Genomic DNA, 23,032 nt, shown 5'->3' with positions numbered 1-23,032 from the left:
GCATCAGGCTAACTGTGGAAGTCTGCATAACATAATGGAAACTTCACAGTACGTTGACTTCCACTGAGTAAAGACTTCCTTATTTTGAACACACTGCCTTGTTTTGATAACATTGGCAAAGTCCCCAAAGTACCTCATGATAATGAATGCATCTGACGTTTACTCTAATCGCAGAGAGATTAATGAACTCATGCGATATTCATGTGGCTCTCCAGGGACAGCAGGATGTGTTACACCAAGTGTAATGTTTGTAAATGGATACAATGGAATACATGTTTTCCAAGGAAGTTGAGTAGTCAAATCTTCAACTAATAAAGTGCCGGGAAATAAAGAGGCAGCTTCCAGTTATACTGGTTTTCTTTAAGGATGCTGAGATATTGATGGCGCATTTGGAAAAAAGTGCAGGAGCCACAAGGGCTGGGTTTGGGAGCTGGCTGGATCACTTAGCAGCCTTGCAACCTTGGGCAGTTTTCTTCACCTCACGGCCTCCATCTTCTCAGCTTTAAAATGAGAACTTAATAACACTAGCCTTCATAAAGTCTTTTAAAAGAATAAGGAAGGAGGGAGGGAGGGATCAATCAATCATTCAATCTATCACTATAATTTCTCCCTCACGAGATTATTTTAGGATGTAAATCAAATGATATGCAGTGTTTTTGATAAGTGCTTTATACACTTTGCTGCATTATGCATGCATTTCTTACTGTTATTCCTTTGGAAAATAAGTCTTCTGGATAAAGTTTACACTTTATTTCCCATACACAGAAAAATGAATGCCTTAGGAAGACATTACTTACTGCATAGGGACATAGAACACTGTTTAATAAGAAAATCAGATCTGACCAATTAAAGATTTTATCAAGTTAGCTTCTTCATATTAGGAAGTGAGATACCAGGTTTGAAGCAGGACAGGAAACTTCTCTTTTTATGCCTGTCTCTGACATGCAGTGGTCTTCAACAAGAACTGAGCTTGCGATTTACATCCAGCCCTGTTGACTTGGCCCTGCAGTGGGGAGCTGGGCAGGTCACTTCACCTCACTGGGCAGGAGTTAAATATGATCTCAGCCCCCAGATACTATCCAGTACTAACATGCTGTCATTCTCATTAATCATCTCTAGTAATTCTTCACCAACCCTGAAAAACTTCTAATTAGTTTACAGTGCTTCTAGTCATACATAAGTAAAAAACATTTGTACATTTTTGATTATATGAGACACCACCTCTTCTGCCTCAGTCAACTATCTTACCCATTCTTATTAAATCATAATCATGTCCCTGGAATATCCTTTAGTGGTAATGTATCTGTTCATATCTCTTTGATTCCAAAATACAGTTTCCATTGCCCGGAAAATGATCCAGCAAATACAGAACCTCAGACAACAAATACTACCTGATCTTGAATAATTAAGGCAGTCCCTCTTGGAACATGGGTGGTCCCAATCGCAAGACAAATGTTCAAATGTATGTCTCAGAATAATCAGAAAACCAAGGAAATCCAAAATTCATCTGAATTATTATACTGTCATTATTAATATAAAGTGTGTACATCAAATTCTTTCTCAACATGGTCAAATACAGAATCAACACGTGGTAACTCTGTACTCATAACTCTGTACACAGATACATTACTAGCAGGCATTACTACATTCTAGTAAGATGTAAAGACATAGTCAAAAGAGCTGGACTGAGTCAAAATCTCTGGCTTTAAAATAGACTCTGATGCTTTCAAATAATGTGACTTTGGCCAAGTCATTTAAGACCTCTCAACGTCAACATCTTCATCAGTGAAAATGGAAATTTGTTGACTTCATAGAGTTAATTTGCTATGGGGTTTCTAAAGGAGATCAGCAACTGTGGGGCCAAACCTGGCTCGGGCAGAGTTAAGTAGCTGCGACAGAGACCACATGGCCCACCAACACTAAAACTTCGGCTGTCTGGCCCTGACACAAAAGGTTTGCTGACCCTGCTCTAAAAGGTGATACTTGTGAACTTATTTGAAATGCCATGTGCACCTGTATGGTTTTAGGCAATCTCAGTAGGTTGGATTTAAGCAACTGGCTTTTGGCTCAACTAACTGGAAGAACTAGTTAAAAATTCAAATAAAGCAAAGGAAATACCTTCTAATAGTCTCCTTTAGGCTGTGACTGAGGGATTAGATGTTATCAATGAATATTTGTTGTGCTGAATACTACAAACTCATTAAGAGATTTTACTTAAGAAAAAAAATCAACTAATGCCTGATTCATAGGAGGCTGATAGAATTTGTTTTTTCAACTCCGATGTTCGAATAGCAATAACAGCATGCTAGTCAGAGGGCCGCTCCACCCAGCTTAGTGTTAGATCTCAATCTTTGATAAGTGTTTTTTCTTCAATGCAAATTTACCTACATTTTCCAAGACCAGAATGAAAGAAGTGATGAATGAATGAAAAACCTATCAAGCTGATGTTTTTCTGAAATTTGTCTGCATGTTATTATTAATTCTTTCTTAGTAACCAAGGAGAGGAAAATTTTGTGAGCACCCAGCAAATCAATTTAATAATGTGGGTATTCTGGATGAAAACCGATCCACTCACTGTGTCAAAAAATGCTTTTTTTTTTCAGTTATTCCCAAATTTCTTTCTCAATGACAGGTAACATTAATAAGTAAAGAGACTCCTAAATATCTTTTTAATGTGGTTATGTAAGACTCACATGTATGTAACAGATAAAAAGTTTTTGAAATATTAAAATAATCTATTTTCCTCCTCACCAATCCCTAGCTCCAAGTTGCCTCAGTGCTTCCAAACTGAAGAAATGCCTGGAGGTCTCAGATCAAAGAGTTTCTCTCATTATGTAGCTAAAATTCCCTTTTAGCACAACAGGCTAAGAACATTGAAGACCTGGGGTGTAAGAAGGATTTCGAGGAAAGGAAAGGAAAGTTGCACCTCTTCCGGTCAGAGGTTGCCAGTGGAGGGCAGGGGCTGGGAGATGAGCGAGTGGTGAGGCAGACGTCAGACAGACTGAAAGACACAAGGGCAGAGGGCCTGACGCGTCCTCTCCCATCTGAGCTTCTGAGGGGAGCTCCCCGGGCCCACCAGGCTCTGCACCAACACAGGAGACTTCAGGCGGCTGAGAAGCCAGAGCCACGTGGTCAGGAAAAACCAAAGGAAGGCTCAGTCTTCATCCCCAGGCCTCCCTTCCTCCCGTAAGAATAAGAGTAAGGTGAGAATGCTGAGGCAGAGCACATACGCCACCCTCAAGACCCTCCAGAGTGAGTGACAGGGTGACACCAGAGTAGGGTCTGAAGGGCTACACAGTAGTCAGGGGCTGAGATGAAGGAAATGGTGGAAGCTAGCAAGGTGTACAGCACCTTGGAGGCTGCGTCAGCAGAGGAGGCCACAGCCCTGAAGGAGTCGAGAAGGACACCAGTCAACTTGAGCAGACCTAGCGCCTCGGCCCACTTTAGCAGCAGTCACCAGCGAATATCTAAGGATTGGACCCAGGCCCACGGAACTTCAAAGGAGAGCTGCCAGAGCAAGTCCAAGGACCAGCAAGAGGCCAGCAGCTCCCCCGACCAAACACCCACACTGGCGACATGATGCCATCCACAAATCCTGAAACACCATCTTGGAAAAGAGCGAGGGAAATGGGGAGGAATCGGAAAGATGGAGTAATTCTCTCAAGTCAATTGAGCTACAGCTGGAGACATGTTAAATTATTAGATCAGATTAAATTTTAAATCATAGAGCTGATTTTAGTTTGGTTCCCACTGCTCAGCAGACCCAGTCCTCCTGAGAAAAATCAGTAAGTTCTAGAGAAAAGCTCCATTTTCTTTGTACACACAAATTGTAGTGTGAATAAATTTGCAATTGTGCTACAATTACATTGTGTGGTTTGAGGAAACATATTGATGAAAATTTCACTCAGAGTCTAACAAGTCTCTGAAACTAGGAGACAGCTCTTCTCCAAAGTTACATAGTAGAAGCTGTGTATGGTAACGGGGAAATGTATTGGAAGACAGTCCTGAGTTCCAGTCCCAGCTCAACTACTTACTCAGTGTTAGTCACTAAAAAAGTCATTTAATCTCTACAGCAGTGCCTCCCAACAGATGTGTCTTAGATGATGTACTAGAATATTGCTAAAATGTTGATTCCTTCAGCCCTTGAAACAACCAAGGCACAGCCTGCAGTGGCTGGAGCCCCCAGTCTCTCCCTTCTGGTTGCAAAGGACCTCTGATTACCCCAGTGTGATATACAAATTATTTCTGTGTGTTAAATGCAATGATTTGGGGGAATTATTGTTCTTTGTGATACAATTTCCTCACCCATAGAATGAGTGGAGGGAGGTAGAGAAAATAGATGATGTTTTCATTCCTTTCTGTTCTAGTAGTTTGTGCTTCTGTGAAGATGAGGGGAAGTTCCACTTGCAAAAGAATCACAGGAGTTCCTCCATACTTAGCCTGAGAAAGGAATTCTTGCCTTATTTTTTTTAAATGCCTGATTACCCCCAAATTCTTTCCCAGCAGAACCAACTACAAAAGTCGGGAGGTCTTCTTACCAATATCTTTTTTAAAAACTCAGCAGGAATTTACCGATAAGTAAGTAAATAAACAAAATTAGGAAGGACTCTTTAGACTGCCGTAGAATTCACAGGTAGAATCAAAGTTACTACGTGTGATGAGAAATTTGCACCCATCTTTCAGCGACTCGGGGTTTTTTAATAAATAATTTAATTTGAAAATCAGTTTCTAGAGTAACAATTAAGGATGGTAAGCGATCAATAATGCAATTCTCACACACAAATGAGGCTGTTATCTTCAAAGTAAGTAAAAAGCTTTTTAAGATAAATGCCTCAAACCTGTTGAGTGTTTTTATTTGAATATGAAAGAAGGATCTTTTGCTTCCCTATTTCTTTCCCCTGAAATTTGCTCGTTTATATCAATAAAGAATTTAATGCAGGCAGGATTGATCTATTAGCCATTTTCAAATTGAAGCTAGGTTTTATAGACTTGTAAGATTTTTCTGTTCAATGAGATTACAAATGTTTTAATACTTTTTGGTAAAAGAAGGAAATGCAGTGTTCTTGTCAGTGAATCATGAATCATTCACTGACTCATCTGTGAATGTAATTCTCTGTTATGAGGTATGTACCAGAACAGGTCCAGAGAAAGAATGGTTGTCACACATGATGACAATAATAATTCCAGCTTTTGCGTTTCGGTAGCCTACTAAGTGCCAAGCAATGAACAAAATGCTTTTGTTTATGGCCTCATTAATTCTCACCATAATAACTCAAAACCAAGTAGAGCTATCATCACTCTAGAGTAAACGGCAGGAGTTTTTCTGACTGCACTCCAAGAAGAGGCCTTACTAATCCAGTTGCTCATCACAGTCTTAATATGCAACTTTGTTTCTGATAGTAGTGTTTACAGCACCAAGTTTTTACTTTAACGTTTCAAACCCACAGGTTAACTGTAACCAGAGTAACACTTTGCTCTCTATGAGCAAAGACTGCCATCTTGTGGAAATTCTGCATATAACAAAAACGGTCATTCCATGGAACTGAAATTTTTCTTTGCACTCATTAAGAACTTCGCAGCTGGATTCTTGCATTGCTACACACACACATAACAGTGTTGTTTATACTTAAAAGGCAAATCTTTCCTTTAGGTGTGATTTTAAGTCCATTTAAACTTGCGAGAGCTTTTGAATGTTTGAAAAAAGAATCCCATTCATTATATGGATTCATCCCATTAGTCTTTAAGGCAGTGCATTCGATTTTGCTAAACTTTCTTTAATCCTTAAATAGCTTTTGTGATATAATAAAAAGGAGGGTTAGTAAGAACCTTTCTGATGGAATTTCCAAGAGCATTAAATTTTGTGGCAAAAATGTAGAGCGGAACTCCGGGATTAGAGAACACTTTCATTTCTTCCAACACTTCTATTCTGTGCCGGTCTGTATTCCTGGGATTCGTTGTAGGCTAGTCAGAGCTTGACTGAGGCAGCCTATGGCCCAATGGCTCTGTGTATCCCCAAAGATGGGCTCTCTCTGCTTCACCTCAGGCACCTGTGCTTCATGACCTCAACCATATAAAGCCGTGGTTGGATGTGACAATACCTGAAGACACATAGCGGAGTCTCGTTTCTTTTTCCCTCACAAACTTCTACCACCAGCTTCCTGAACCCACAAATGCTACAAGTAAACAAATTCTTTGGATTGAAGGCCCATTCGTCCTATTAGAATCAAAATGGATGACACAGAGTACGTATACTTCAATGACTATTTTTAAAACCAAATTATTTTCTAGGTGTAGAAATAATGACACATCATAAGTGATACCAGATACCACCGAGAAGAAAGAGTGAGAAATCATCATTTCCTACATGAATATGCAAACGAATGAAAGAATAAATTAGCATGAATGGAGGGTATTAAAAAGAAATGATTTCAGCACTGCCCAGGCCGCTCTGGCCAAATGTACCGTTGTGGTTTAACATAAAATTTGTGCCCAAGGAAACGCCTGGCATGAAATCACTCTTTAAATATTTATTGAAGGGATAGGTGAGTAGGAGGGAATGGAATCAATTAGAAAGAGCATCAATGATAAGAAAAACGTAGAATCTGAGGGTAGGATCCGTTTACCAAAAAATTGTGTTAAGCATATTCAATCAATAAATAGGTGCCTGCTCCGTATCAGGCAGGGAGGAAGATGGTTAATTAGCACGTGTTCTAGAAAGGGCAGCCAGCATCCATCAAGCAGCCACAGACAACTACCAATGATGAGCGCCATGAAGAAAGCTCTCCCCTTCCTCAGACGCTGTAGGGCGGCGGGTGCAGGAGGCAGGGAAACTCCAGCTCGTTTTGTACCCAGATTCTCATTAAGAAAATGTGGCCGTGGTGTCCTTTTATCTTTATATGTACCTGTAAGTTCAAATTTGAGAATTATTTCTTTTAGAAGTGACTGTAATTCTTCCTTCAAGATACTCGGCGGTGCGCTGATTACCTAGGTCTTTAGGCAGGCAGGTACAGCGTTTGCTGACGTCATCTGAATGGTATCCATAGAGAAGCCACCCAGGCAGCTCTGGTGCTGTGACTACACGTGTGTGGCAGGGCCGCAGATGCCCACGAGGAGTTGCTCCTGTGGCTCAAGGCACTATTTCTCAAGTGTCTTCCTCAAAATTTTAGCTCTCCGGATTATTAATACATGTTATGGGGGGAGAAAAATGAGAAAAGGGAATGAAAGTCAGATAAAGTGGGGAAATGCTGAATTAAACAAAATCATACAAGTTTTCTTTTCCACGGGTTTCTTCTTAAAGCTTTTAATAGGCAGACTTCTTCATAAATTTCCAAGAGGATGTTTTTCAAAGTTGATGGCACAGGACCTTTTTCTTGCAGAAGCCCTCTGGGTGCTAGTGTCCCTTGGACACACTTTTGGATATTCTGGAAATGCAAATGACTTTATCTGGGATAGGGGCTGGAGTAAGGGTGAAATATAATCCATAAATATGCATAATCATCTTAGTAAATCCAGCGAATCAAATGTACTGCCCTTTGGGAGCAACACTCTGAAGCAACAGAACTTTTAAACCCATCAACTTCATAAGAAGAAAATCCAGGCTGTTGAGGGAGGCTCCAGTGCGATGTTGGTCCTGGAGTGTCAGCAGAGGGCGCTAAGGGTGAGGCTGTGGGAATGCCCAAAGGAGATGACGGGGACCAACTCTCCACCATGTAACTGACTGAATGTTGATCCCTTCTCCCACGTTATCATTTAGCTCATTCTCATAGACACGTGGATGACATGAAACAGGTAAAAAAAAAAAAAAAAGGTAACTGAAGTGAGTTATTTACTCCTTCCAGATAGGCTTGGTTCTTCTCTGTAAAGTTTTAAGCAGCTACTCCCCAAGTAATCTAAGAGCTGGGGCAGGGGTACAAGTATGGGTCTACCTATGCTACATCTCACCATGTAAAAATTATAAATCAAGCTAAGTACTGTTAGGTAAAATACCTGCTAACCTCTTAACTTGACAAATACACTTTCGTGATCTCTAGGAAGCCAGGTTTGAGTTTCTAATTTGTGACCAGCTAGGAGTTCTGCGCGGACCCAGTGGCCCGGGGAGTCAACCTTTGGTTCCTCTTCCACCTCCGGCTCTGCTTTGGGCAGTGAGGGGTCTCCCACACAGAGGTCTGTGCACCTGAGCTTGCAGATCGAGTTCTGTCCACACTCCTCAAACACCCGTTTGTAGACCTGTGTGCACCCGTGGCTGTGGGATTTGCTCTTGGGAGTCATACATGGGAATCGGCCTTCACGAGTCCTGGGTGGGCGCTCGGGCTGTTTGGGCAGGAAATCCTAGGGAGCCTTGAGGATGGTACACAATTGGCCAGCTCATGACCTGTGAGGAGGGGTACAGGTGGAGAAGGCTGGAGCTGGTCTTAGGTAGAGCCCAGAAAGTGTTCGGAATTGAGAATAAAACTTCTATGAAAAATCACACTTTATAAAAGCTGCAGTCTTTGCAGCTACCCCAGACTCTCTCCAGGGGGAGAGAAGAAGAAAGAGGGTATTTCTTATTTGAACTGAACTACTTCTGAAAGCCTCTGGTCAACTTTTCCTCTTGTTCTCCAAGGTTAGATTATTTCCCCTTTGGCATTAAAAGGAAACTCGAGCAGTTGTGTGAAAAACCCAAAATAGTGTATTTTATCAACTTCAAACTTGTCCCAAGGCTTTCTCCCTCACTGTGTTAAATAATAGAAGTCTTTTTAATTGAATTTTTTTGTGTGTAGCATATGCTGGGTGACATTATGCCAGCATCTTGCTCTAAGCAGCAAAACGTTCTTCATAAAAGCGTTAAGAGCCAGAGCGTCACTCTGCATGTAGGGAAGAATGCAGAACCACAGCAGCTTGAAACCACATAAAAACAGCGCCTCTGAAATGTAATTGTAAAAACACATTGCGACAAACCAGGGCAGGGGGGTTAAATATTTAGGATTATGAAATGAACCCCCCAAAAAAGGAAAAGAGGAGAGGGAGGGAAAGAGGGAAGGGAGGAGAGGGGAATGGAAGAAAAGAGAGGGGAGAGCACTGTGGCACACGTCTGTCTATAGAATCAAAGCAATAATAATGTTTCCATCTGCAGGCTAATATGTGTATTCGTTTCCCTGGACAGCCACCATCCTTCAGAAGTGGGAGTATTAATGATGAGTATTAATGGATGAGCCGTGAGCAGAGACAATAAGTATGTCTGCAGTAATGCATGATTGTGTGTTTTACTCCCCAAGGATCCTGGAGCTTCAGCAGAATGGGGACATGGACATCCTGAAGCACAAATGGTGGCCCAAGAACGGCCAGTGTGACCTGTACTCCTCAGTGGACACGAAGCAGAAAGGAGGTGCCCTGGACATAAAGAGCTTTGCAGGAGTTTTTTGCATCCTGGCTGCTGGAATTGTCCTCTCCTGCTTTATAGCCATGCTGGAGACGTGGTGGAACAAGAGGAAAGGCTCCAGGGTCCCATCAAAAGAGGTACTTGATTGAAACCTTCAGCGCTGGGTTGAGCCAATGCGCGGGTGTATGTCCAGGGAGGGTGATCACGAGGAGAGGGGACGGGGTTGGGGTGGTCTGTCTGTCTTCTTTCCTGGAAGAGAGAACAGACATTTGTGAAATGTAAAAATTGGTAAGCCCGCTACCAATTTTCATTTTAAGACATCCCAGATAACTGAAGAGGAGACCACAGTGTTTGAAAGACTGACAATTTCATGCGCCGTTAATGGGCTCTGAAATTGTCCCAAATCTCAGAATGGACCTTGAGTCCATGATTTTCTTAAAGGCTGTGATTCCCTTGATCAGTTCACAGAGACGCTGATTATTTTCTTTCCGTTAGTTGTTTACCTTATACGTACGTTACTTGTGCCTCTGAGATTCGGTGCTGCAATAAAACAACCAGTTTTCTCTCACCTCCAGCGACTGCCTCCCCCGTCTGTATGTGGCTCTGTAGAGCTGGGCATGTTTTCAGCTCTTTGATGGCTCTAAGTTTAACGAGTCCACACCGTGGAATCATCTAGAATTCAATTTTTCTCCTTTCCCTGTGAGTCAGCTTAACTCCAGGGCCATATTAAAATTTTTCCAGAGATCTGAAAGAATAATTTCAGAGTTACATATAGTATATCTTTTAAAGTGGCTTGTGCCTTGTTTTCATCAGAAAATGTGGGATTTATAAATTATCAGAGACTATCTGAAGTTGAACCACTTGATTTATTTATCCTACTTCCACTGGACTAAAAAGGTGAACATGTTTTAAATAATGAAATCATATTCACTAAAGTTTCACAAATTGAAATGAAAAAACACCCGGAATTTGCTGAATGATGTGACTGGCTGGATAGTTTCCAAGAAGGACAGTTTTCAACTTTCTGTAACTAGACCTTGGCTAATGCTGCCTGAGCAAACCCTGAGAGGATCTGCTTTAAGACACAAATACAAATGGCTTCTCATTTGCATATGAATTTTTGCATATTAATATATTCTTTCAAACAGATTGTTTTCTAAAGTTGTCTGAGGATTCCTTTCTACCACCTTATATGCAAAATTGATCAGCACCATTTATAAGAAAAAGCTTGGCTTAGCAAAGATAAATCTTAGCTTCCTACCTGTCTGAGTGGTCATACACTCTAAATTAGTGGCGTAGAAACGAAAAATTAATCAGGTTTTATTGTAGTGTTTTCTTTGTGGAATAAACTTCTGGTATCTCTCCTGACATTGATTCAATGCAAAAGACCACATTAATGCAACATTATAGCCGAGACTTCATATTCTGAAAAATCTGGAAATTAAGGACTCCCCAAGCTCCTTATATTTTGAATTACTATATATGATATAAAATTTTAGCATTATTATATCTATTGATGGATGACTACATTATAGTTGCTGTGGGAACCATAAAATTCTATCTTTCAACCCTCTAAAGTCTCAGTGATAATATTGCATTAATGGATATTTTTATTGGATTTTGAAATGAGAAAGGAGAAGGAAAAACAGTGATGCACATCAAAACAACTTTCACTGAGGAGCGCTATAAGAGCACAATGAAAACATACACCCTCCCTTCTAATTCATGACAGCCAATCCAGAGCATACGAACAAATGTTTTCTCCTCTTATGATTAATAGATATTTTTAAATCCTCATAAACTCAATTTATTGAACTTAGCTGTAAATAAGACAGATGAAAAGGACAAGCTTATCTCCTGCCGGTTTTATTTTTCAAATATTGGGCTTAATGCTCACTTTTAGTGAAAATCCTAAGGGATTTATGAATTAGTTTCAACTCCGGAGACCTGAGGTTTTATTCCCTTTTTCTTTATTAAGCATTTCTTACTAAGACTCCATTAGTATAGCTTAAAGCATCTTTGATTTAGAGGCCATTTCACACAAACCTGGCCCTAAACTGGAGCTGTCACTCACATGCCATGACACGAAGGGTCTCTAAAGCTTCCCGTGCTGACCTCTCAATATTGCCTCATTCAGGTACTAGATAGCTCGAGTGTATGAAATCCCTCAATTAGAAATTGATTCTCCTGTGTTGCTCTCTCTAAACAATCTCACATACTTCTAGCCTAAAGAGAAATAACACTTTAACAGTCACTAACACTTTAGGGTGAACTAGCATATCAGCATCTCCAAGCACAGAAAGTTAAGGTTAGGAACGAGTAGTGGAAAGGAACAAAAATCCAATTGGGAATGAAATGCCTGAAGCAGGAGGAAGCATGCATAACGAAGAGGTGGGGGTGCGGGATGAGTGACCAAATCATACTTTTTCTTTGTGTAAGTTTGCCTGGGTCTGTCCCTGCTCTTGTAAAAGGCGCTTGCCCGTCTACTGCTCCTGTATTTTGTAGTTGCATGTGGCATATGCTCATTTTAGAACTTTTATTGCAAGAAAAATGTAGATATCTCAGAATCCTATTGGTACCCCCAGAACCTAGCACAGTGCCTGGCTCATATTAGGTGCTCAGTAAATATTTGTTAAATGAATAAACTCCCAAGTTCAGTTCATTACATCTCATGTTTGCTGAACTACTTTTTATTTATTTTTTTTAACCATGGAAGCTAGTACTGATGAGAACCTTATCTTCTTTTTCTTCATCTCCAGGATGACAAGGAAATTGACCTGGAGCACCTCCATAGACGTGTAAATAGCTTGTGCACAGATGACGACAGCCCCCATAAACAGTTTTCCACCTCGTCAATTGACTTGACCCCTCTGGACATTGACACTTTGCCAACACGACAAGCACTGGAGCAAATCAGTGATTTCAGGAACACTCATATTACCACCACCACCTTTATCCCAGAGCAGATCCAGACTCTTAGCCGCACACTGTCAGCTAAAGCTGCCTCTGGTTTCGCTTTTGGCAACGTGCCTGAGCACCGAACTGGCCCTTTTAGGCACAGGGCACCTAATGGGGGCTTTTTCAGGAGTCCTATAAAAACAATGTCATCTATTCCTTATCAACCAACTCCTACCCTGGGGCTCAATCTGGGCAATGATCCAGACCGAGGCACCTCCATATGAGCCGCAAAAAAAAATCTCTTCACTGTTTCTTTGGTAGGACTCCCTTTGCAAGGAGCGACTGTAATATTGTGGGACTAACATGGATGTAACTTTTTTTTTTTTTTAATCAGGATTCTTAGTAACAATTCTAGTTCTCTCTCTACCTTCTCCCTCCTCCCTCTCCTCGATTTCTTTCTCTCTCTTTTTCCCTCTCTTCCAGTACATTTCCCTCCACTTCTTTTCATTAGTCAACTTGTTCCCCCAGCAGGTAGTATGCTAGGATCTTATTAGTCCGCACTTCATATACTGTACTTCAAGTATAGGAAACGTGCACTGAGTATACTCAGAGTATATGCAGGATGAATTTTGCATAAAGGCCTCTTCTGTAACATTTCTGTTTTTAAAAATATAATTGCAATAACGTCAGTCTTTCATCATCCTTCAGCTGCACCCAACAACGCTCCACTGCTGTTGAGTGTCCTTTAACTGTGGACCAAAGGCAACCCCTGCAGTGTTTATAGAATAATTTCCAGATCATTCAGGCCACATATTATGAGAATGCAATTTTGTAGGATTACAAAAAAGCCATCAATATGCCAGTCAAGACTACAGTTAAAACTACTCTTGCACTGCAACAGTGCATATGACCTTTATGTGATTGTACAGTATTAAAAGTTTTTTCTTATGTACAGTAAACTTATCATACGGCAGTAGCCTCTATTGTGTTAAATAAATTAGTATCTCATCTATATATACATATATATGCACCTATATAATGTGTATATATATATTAAAAGGCGGCCATTGCTATTGCAATTCATTTAATAAAGCTTTAGTTTAAAAAAAGAAGTATTGTATACAGGAACTATGTATAGTGCAGGGGGTCTTTTCAGTTAGAAAAGGCAGGTTGCTTTAATGTTATTCTGACTCGCATCGTTTGCCAACAGAAAATATTTTATACTTTTGTTATTAAAACATCCAGGGCGATTTAATATGTGTTCCTAGATGTGACTCATTTGAATAGGTTCTGCATTTGTTAGTCAGCCGTGTATAAAGCTAACCTTGATCATTTTACTTTTAATTAATTATCTGAATGGAAAAATGCTATTAGCTAAACCACGTCCACCACAGCACATAGAGCTCTATACGAGTTTAAGCGTAGATCATTGAAGGTGAAGAAATTCTCTTCCAAAGCAGTAAGCCAATCAATACAACTGTAGCTGGGGAGAGATGGGAGCCCTTAAGAAATATTGATGTGGCCTTAATTACTGTCCTACATTATCCTAAAGAAGAAAACAGAATAACCACGCTGGGCTCTCAACTTAACCCCCTTTTTTATTCAGTTCTATTTGGAGGAGTTACGTATTTTTTACATTAGTGCCAAGCGTATAAAAGAATGACAACAAAAAACAGTGCCTCTTTGTGCACAACCCTTTTGAAGTAGCGTTCTTACCTGTTAGAAACGTAGGCTGAACTTTGTAATCCTTAAATTAAAGTGTGGTTAAGTAGGAAGCAAGAACTTATCCTGTGTTTTTACGTAGCCATATCCTTATTTTAATCTAATTCATTCCGTGGCTAGGATTGATATAGGAATCAACCTATGTGATTTGCTTTAGGAGAAATTAAAAGGTATATTCTTAAGGTATATTATATTTTGATGCTAATTCTGTTCTGGGGAGCATCTTGTACTGTCACTGTTTTTGTACTAAATCTTCAAATATTGTCTACTGTGTAAGGCAGAAAAATTTCTTATCATGCAAAAAGCATTTTGTTTCCAGGGCAACAGTAACTAAGTGCATGCACAACTTGTTTTCCCTTGTAACATTTATGATCTCATTCACGACTCTGATTTTAAAACAAAAAAAATCTTTACAACGAGCTATATAGGGACATACCAGATGTTGCAGTGATTTTAGCTATCAACAAACTGTTAACCATGTACAATATTTAAAATAGGCCTATTTTGATGTTATCGCCTATTATACAAATACACAAAACACTTTTTGGAGGCCTCAGTTACGAGTGGCAGAGCTTTCTGTGTATAATTTGTCTAAATAATTTGTCTAATAAAAATGTTTTCTAAACTTGCTCTCATACCATTGAAGTCTTAACTATACGATTTGAAAATGCTTCCTCTCTCACAGATAGAACTGAATTTTTCTAAAAATTTATCTCAAATTAATTAAAGCATAAAACACGTTAAGTTTTGTGAGCAGAAGGCTGCCAAAAATGAGTGACTCTTTAAAACCAGTAGTAAATGATGTTCTGAACCGAAGAAAGAGTGCCTTTCTGCTCTTTGGGCTATCTGAACCAACGGTATGTTTGTTTTCCTTTCTGGATGTCTCATGAGCACTTTTTTTGGAAAGATTTATCCTGTGTTGTGTGAACAATGCAACCATTATAACAACAGCAGGATGAGGGGCTGGTACATTAAAAAAAAAAAAAAAGAAAGAAAATTAAAGGTAATTATTAAACTGAGAATTTATGTATTAATAATTGCTTGGCTATTAGGGAAATATTCATCATGCTGAATCTACTAATTGGGAAGTTGACTCCGAGATTATTTCTAATAGTGTTATTTTCTGCACTTGAACAACAATATTTAATTCTTCTATCATTTAACTCACTCAGTGGACATATATCTGAAATATATTCAGTTTAGATTAAAATCTCTGCTTTTCTAAAATTCCATTAAAATGATTTTTTAAATGTTGAAACTGAGAGGAGCTGTAGAGATGGAGACTTAGCTCCCTCATCTTACAAATTACAGAACATAAGATGCTAAAAAGCTGTGACTTGCCCAAATGTTTGACCATCTGAGACTTAGAACTGGGCCTTTTTTTTTTAACGCTACCAAGCTTCAGTCACATTCACACAGGCCCTTGTGGGTTGTGAATTCTTTGTAGGGACGGCTCAGGGACAATGCCTCCACCCGCTCCTCTCACCAGGCTTAGGCTGTGAATCTCTAGAACCTTCCTTCCTTGCCAGGGACCACTTAGAGCATCGATTCAGCTGCTCGTTTTACAGCTGGGAAATGCGCAGCTCAGGCTCCATCAGGTCACAGCCAGTGGCAGAACTCAGGCCGATCCTGCTTCTGCCTGGCGCTCCTTCCTCCAGCCCTTTGCTTGCCCTGCTTCTCAGCAGCCTTGCTATTTCAAAACAAGACAGACACCTTTTAAACACATCCTTTCATTCCCCTCAGAAGTCGAATTTATTCCACTGCTGAATCCTTAAGAAAACTGGTTGTCACCGTCAGCCACGTCAGAACTTACGCACAGGTGTTGGTTTAATCATCCGCCAGGAAACTGTAAGACCGCCTTTCTTCCTCACACACATCAAGCTACAGGCAACTTGTCATTTTCTTAATTATGTTATTTTTCATCTCTTTTAGTTTGGGATTGGTTGTCAACTGAATAAATACTTTAAAAAATAGATTTTGCTGAATGGTACTTTGCTTCATCAATTAAAAGGGAAAACAAAGATAAGAAGACCCATTTGTCCTGCACAGCACCTTCTAAGCTGCACAACTGCATAACAAATCACAAGACTCTGTAGTGAGAATTTTGGAGCGGTGGAACACATTCTGGATCATGAATAAAGTAAATAAAGCAGCGCTAATAACTTTTGTGCCGGTAAACACAGGTTTATCCTTAAACATGCATCTTATGATAACTGATAAAACACAAGGGGCTCACTAAACGTTGGCTTCCTTCTAGGGTGTTTTTATTTCTAAAAACCAAATCTTTCTCCAACCTTTGTGGTCAGATATTGATGCATGACTGGCAATTATGACATTTTATAAAATAACTTCAACAAATTTAGTAGACACCCTCTCATGAGGTAGCATATATGAGCTCCCTCAGGTGGAAATGACTTACCTGACATTGAAAAATCAGGAGATGAAGCTTCTTAGACTTGAGAGATTTAATTCGATTCTATTCGCGTCTACTGAAGATCTATTATGTGAAGCCACGGTGCTGAACACACATCACTTGTATGTTCAGGGATGGGACTGGATGTGTTCCACCACCCAGGTCTGTCCTTCCTCTTATCAACACGCAGGATACAAAGGCCACCTTACAGAGGTCCTGAGGTGGCAGAATTAGTCACCCCAAACCAGTACCGTCCTCTTTGGTCCTGGATGATGCATCTGACTGGACCAGTCCATCCCGGTAGTTCTCATGAGCTAACTGGAGTCTGCCTTCTTGGATTCAGAGTCTCTCCACTAAGACTTGGAAGTTTCCCAAGATGCCGGACCATGAGGCCAGATTTTCAAAAACATGAAAATTACCATACACCACAGGCAAACTGCTATGTAACCCTTCCTCCTTGTCAATACCTGCATAGGACTCAGAGACAGACCCCCTAACCCCGGGTGTCCACAGCAGAATGACACAGACCACGTTAACTCACTGTCTGTCCCTGCAGGTCTAACCAGTTGTGATCGTTTGAGTGCTAGTGTTTCAAATAATTTACTTCAAAGGGACCAAACACAATAAATCTTCTTTTCTATTTTCATAAACTTTTATTTGTACTGCAACTCAGGCTCCTGGTTACCTGTCCTGTCATCTAAGACACCGGACACAGTTTGACCTATGATTCTGATGAAAGTAAAGGGTTCTACAGGCTGCCCACCGTGGGGACAGCTTCTGCCCACACACCTTTCCCTCAGAGTAGCAGCGTCATGGTCCTGCCCTGCTGTGCACTGCTGCACGGGGGGCATGGGGTCACTCCACCACGCGGTGATCCAGCCCGCCACGGGGCCAAAAGCAGACTGAATGAGCTGTCTCTCATTTTCTCACCTGACTTCTCCTAACTTCTATTTTTTTTCCCAACAGTTTTCATTTCTTTCCACATAATATTAGTAACAAAACAAAAATTGTTCAAATTTGGGAAATTTTTTCATATCTAAAAGCTCTACCCTGACTTGACATTACATACAATTTAGGATAAGTGTCATCTTTTGACTGATTTTGCACATTTCTAGACTTTCTTCCCAGTGAGAAAAGAAACTGGCTGTTTTGTCTGCACAGGTTACCTCCCTTGTTCTGTAGACGGAGCTCTCCAGCCTTTGTGAGGAATGAGGGCCTGGATTCCCTTTGAAGAAACCCTACAGGTTCGCATCTCAGAACTGGCAGCATATTTCCAAAGTCTCAAACTATCTATGACATGATAGAAAATCCACAAAATTTTTAAGGCAACATTAATTATCATTAATTAAAAACCAATTAAGCTTTCATAGCAGCTGTCTTAGAAGAAGAAACGTATGTCACAACATCAAAGAACAGTACAGTGTCAGAACCAAAGAAGGGGTAAAAAATTACTGCTTTTAACAAATATTTTGCCTGCCACAGATTTGAAATAGAAGTAGAAGGCAAACAGTAATTTTTAAAGTTGTTATATTTTCTTTTCTAATTGGTGCTACTAAAAAATTTTAGGAATCAAGTAGCCTTTATCTGTGGCTGTATTCAGTTTAAAACCTTAAACGTCAGTATTGGACAGCAATAAACAAATCGCGGTTTGCTTATTCACTATATGAAAGGCTCACATTATGGAGCCTTTAAGAATTAGTTATTCTAATGTATAATAAAGTAAGATTCAATTAGCAAAGATTTAAGTTCTATAAAACTTCAGAATCAGCCGCTTCATGGAGCATGGTGTGCCTACACCTACTTTACACCAGGTAAATAAGGAGCTGACAGCTGAGAGTTTCCTCTTCGGAACTGCATTAAAGTTGACTTTCAAGTTGAAGCTAGCCCTTCGTTAATATCTGTTTATAAAAGTTGGCTATAAGGTTTGTTTTTAGAAATCAAAGCACAGTAAAATTAAGTTGAACATAGAGGTGTCACATGCCCAGCTGTCTAATTGGACTTTTTCGCCCTAGAAATAGTTATTGAATAGCTAATATGTGCAAGTACTTGGGTAAACAATGTTAAAAAATACTTGAAACGTTAGCTGGTAGATGGATTATAGCTACATCATATATCTGATTGGCATAATTGACATTAGATATCAAGTGCAGAACTTTCACACATAATGTTTTTTAATGAGTATATTACTTCTTTCCAAATGAACAGATTAAGAATAAAAATTAAAAATAAGCAGTCCAGGAGGACAGACATGTAAATGGGGCTTCCAGATTCAATTCTGCACAATTAAGCATTTTAAAATTTACTGCTCAGAATTCTCCACGGAGATGTCGTGGTAAAAATGACTGTTCACAGCCCTTACACCCTTACTCATCCCAGCAGGAAGGAGGCAGCTGAGCGACACGGATAATCCAGATAAATGGAAGGTGGCCCCACTGAGATTAGCACGGGAGAGTTAGAAAGATTATAACCAAGGGGGAAGGGTAGAGCTTGTGCTTAGCATGCACGACGTCCTGGGTTCAATCCCCAGTGCTTCCATATAAATAAATAAAGAAACCTAATTATCTCCCCCTCTACAAATAAAAAAACTTTTTTTAAAGATTATAACAATACACAATGCCTTCCCTGCTCCCTCACTCACCCCCTACCAAAATAATGATTGTTCAGAAACTAAGCAACGTGTATACACAACCACCTCTCACATGTGTAGCTTCCAAAGTTTCCAAAGTTGGTTGTCCTGTTAACATAGTAAGTCCTAGAATACAGCTCAATCACCAACAATTAATATATTTTAATTCTTCCCTGTTTATCATAATTAAATGAAGCTTTAAATTCTTACTCCATAGTAGTGATTTTGTATCTTTTTTTAAAAAAAAACTAGTATTATAATGTACATAGTACTAATGTATAGCAGGGAGGCTGCAGAGAGATTATCAGGAACAAGACAATCACAGAAGATCGATCTGCCTATTGACTAACACTATCTGAGCACCTACTATGAGCAAGGCACCTAGGGCAGAGCTTTCCCACCTCACGTGCCAAGCAACAGCCTGGGCCAGCAGGGCTTCTGGGTGCTGAGGTGCTGGTGCCCTCCTCTCTCAGGGTGGTGGGGCGGCCCCTGGGCTGGAGCTCTGCCCATGAGCAGTTCACTTCATTTACACCTGGACTTTGCTAAGAGAGCTTCCAAAGCTGGGGAAGTGAAATATAAGCTTTTGAAAAATTGACTAAGAACTCGTGGTTCAAACATCAGAAGACAAGATTATAAATTATACTGTAATGCAGAATATATTTAATTGTCAAATTAGTGTTACTGAGAAAATTTTCTGTGAGGGGAGAGAAGAATGAGGCTCTGTGACTGGGACGAACATGGAACAAGTTGCAATTTTGCCTTATCGCAGAGAAGATGGAAAAGCCAGAGAGCCTCCAAGGGTCTCCCAGTGGGGGCCATGGAGCAACCAAAGCACAAGGGTGAGCAAGAACGTTCAGAGGAGCGGTGCCCACGATGTCTGGAACGTGGGTTTCCTGACAGGATGTAAAGCTCGAGTGAGACTGGGGAGAGCCTGTAGGCTGGGCTCAAGAGATTACACTGTGTCCCGTTCATTCATTCATTCATTCATGTACTCAACTTATGTTCACTGGAGTCCTACTATGTGCAAGACATTATTCTAGGTGCTGGGGATACTGTAGTAAGCAAGGCAGAAACCGCTGCTCTCATGGCGTTTACAGTCAACTGAAGGAGAGAGACAATAAGCAGGATGAATCAGGGACATATGACGTCTAGGAGATGAAACGTGCTGTTGAGAAAAAAACAGAGGAGCAGCAGGAAGGCCAGAGTGAAAGCGGGGATTTGCTATTTTAAATAAGGTGGCCAGGGGAGGCCTCACTGATAAGCTGACGTTTCACTGAAGCCTTAAAGGGAGTGAAGGAGTTAGCCATGTTGCTGCCAGGGGAGAGAACATTCCAGACTTTGGGAATAGCTAGTTTAAAGGTTCTGAGGTCAGAGAAAGGCAGAAGATCAGTGTAGCTCGACCAGAATGATTGGCTTGTATGGGAGGCAGGAAACCATTGGTGTGTCTTGAGCAAAATGCGATGCTTGCTACTAACCCAGCAGGTTGATTACAAAGCCAAGTCTCCTATGACAGCATTTTGAGTGTTATAGGGAGCGGTATGAGGGGCCAGTTGCTGGCCACGGCTACATTTGCATTTCAGCCCTTGAACCGTCAGAAGGAGACTGGGCTGCTGCTCACAGAGGCTTATCATCATGGCGTGTGAGAGACTTCCATTGTGGGCACTGGGGAGCCACTGAAGACTTTAACCAAAGGGAAAACATGCTCTTAAAGAGATGTCTTAGAAAATTAAGCTAGTAGTAATTCAAGGAATGGAACAGAAGAGAGGCCAATTAAAGACTTGTGCAACAGCTCAGGTGTAAGATGAGCTCTGTGGGAGCCCAGACAAGAAAAGAAGGGAGAGATGGTGGATACATTTTGAAGGAAGAATCAAGAGAACTTGAAGATTAACTGCATATAGCATGAGAAAGGAAACTAAATCAAACAGGACTGACTTTTCAAGTTTAGATGCTAGAAAAGTGGAAATAATTTTCCCAAACAGTGCTAATGTTAGAAGAATCTTTTTTTTTTTTTTTTTTTTTTTTTTGCTCTGTTAATCTTTATTTTTTCTTAAGTTGGGAGGTTTTGGTAGAAGAAATCATAGAATGGAAAATTGTTTGTTTTCTTTCATTAGAAGCTTGGATGGTGGATTCTTAACAGGTGGATTCTTAACAGGTATAGCGAGAGTCTTTGACTTTTAAACTGTGCTCCCCAGATTCCAAGGGTTTTCCTCATGGGGCCGCCGCTCCGCTGAGGTGGGGCCGCTGGGCTTCAATCAGAGCAGCCCTGCTCCTGTCTCTTCATATGTTTGACTTCCAGCTACGACCTCCCTCACACTCTGAACGGCACAACACTGACACATAACCCAAACCTCAACTCGGGTGTTTTCTGAGGCAGTCCACTGTAGCCTCCAACAATTGTAATTGCCTGATGGTTCGATTATTCTTCCTCACGGCTGATCTTTGTATTGTGTTGAAAGCTGTCCCCTACTGGTCCTTTGAAATGCTGCAGAACAAGCTTCATTTCTTCTCACGTGACATCGCTCATGTGGCCCACACAGTGGATGCCCAGAATGGACCAAACTGTGATATGGTGACAGTGTCTCAGATCCTATGACAGAGACATAGACCCGGTATCTCCAATGTCCAAAGGAGCAAAGTTCCCTTGCACTCAGGCTTGCTGGAACAAGCATGGAGCAGACATACCTGAACAGAAAGCCCAACGAATGTTCTAAATACAGGTGGCTCTTCTAAAAAGAACGAACTAAAATTAGCCCAAACATTACAAACACCTGCCGTGTGAAAGCAGGGGTACTTGGCACCATAAGTCAAATCAAATACCTGTAGACCAACCGTGCTTGGTCCCCGCAATTGCTGTGTGCTTTTGGTTCTGAGTCTATTTCAGGGGAGTTCGGAGAGTTCAGAAAGCATCGCTAACACAGTTAAGTGAACTGAAAGAACAGAAAGTCAGGTCTGAAACACTCATCATCACCAAACCTACACTTTGAGTGTTTAAGCGGTGAGCTTTCACCAAGCAGGTGCCATTGAAAAGACTGATTTTGTTCTGGATGGTGTCTGCCAGCTTTAACTCTCTCTCAACACTGAGGTTATGATAATGGTCTGCTTTTAGGAGGTCAAAGATGATTTCCTGATTCTAAGGGGAAAAAAAATGTCCTATATCAAATACAAAACCAGAAATTGGTAGTATATGTCTTCATGAATTTAAGATAACTGTGATAAAACCTGCTTTTCAAATTGTTTGAGACTACAATTGCTTAAAATTTACTCTCGCTCCAGTCTCATTTTTAAAATAAAAGCCGTGAGTCACACGCTCACACACACACACACACACACACACTAATCTTTCTTTCCTATCAAAGAAAACAGCACACAGATTGTGCACACAGGTTGTCTTAAACATCTATACAATGAGAGGATTTCAAGGTAGTTTGCAGAGACACATTTTCTGAATTGCACTTAGTAAAATACAAGGCATATCTCCCCAGCTACAGTTATCTCAAATGTAGAGAGGTTTAATCCATTCTCATCAAAAGATTAAGCTTCCCGTTTCTGCTACAGTTCTCATCCTTTGCAGACCAGTATTTATGTTCTCCTAAGTACAACAACCATGGGGAGGGAGGGCATGCTGACCCGTCCCAGGCAAAGTGCTGGGCACCAGACACCACGTGTTTCACTTGATTCTCACAAAATCTCTGCACATCTGCTAGTGCTGATACTAACTGAAAGTTTAAAAACAAAACAAAAACCTAAGACTCCGGAAAGTTAAGTACTTTGGCCAAGGACAGACAGTAAGTAAGTGACCAAACCAGAATTCAAACTCACATCTCTCCGACTCAGAAACTCGTAGCCTTTCCACCCCAACCTCTGCTCCCAGGATCGGAGAGCCTTGGAGAGGAGGGAAAGGGTGCTGCTTTCATAGCCCCTCACAGCTGTGAGAAGCTTTGCACTCCTGGGATTCTTAAAGATCTACTGGTCCTCACTAGCTGATATGTTTTTGATACAGAAATTGCAAATAAAA

At 40.6% G+C, this 23,032-nt stretch overlaps 1 protein-coding gene across 5 annotated transcripts in view; it reads left to right on the top strand.

Moving 5' to 3' along the window:
• GRID2 (glutamate ionotropic receptor delta type subunit 2) overlaps positions 1-23,032 on the top strand; it is a 1,297,966-nt gene that overhangs the window by 1,252,729 nt on the left and 22,205 nt on the right. For 3 of the 5 annotated variants that reach the window (XM_010953544.3, XM_045515696.2, XM_074343771.1), the window contains 2 exons: positions 9,255-9,495; positions 12,118-14,613. In XM_010953544.3, coding sequence (XP_010951846.2) covers positions 9,255-9,495; positions 12,118-12,540 — 664 coding nt within the window. In that variant the 3' untranslated portion in view covers positions 12,541-14,613. Of the gene's footprint in view, positions 1-9,254; positions 9,496-12,117; positions 14,614-23,032 lie in introns of those variants that run through there. The other 2 variants (XM_074343780.1, XM_074343790.1) reach the window with 1 other exon arrangement.

This window comes from Camelus bactrianus, chromosome 2, assembly GCF_048773025.1.
Source record: "Camelus bactrianus isolate YW-2024 breed Bactrian camel chromosome 2, ASM4877302v1, whole genome shotgun sequence".
Classification (NCBI taxonomy): domain Eukaryota; kingdom Metazoa; phylum Chordata; class Mammalia; order Artiodactyla; family Camelidae; genus Camelus; species Camelus bactrianus.
The sequence above is the reverse complement of the archived record's forward strand: the minus strand, read 5'-3'. Positions and strand labels throughout refer to the sequence as shown.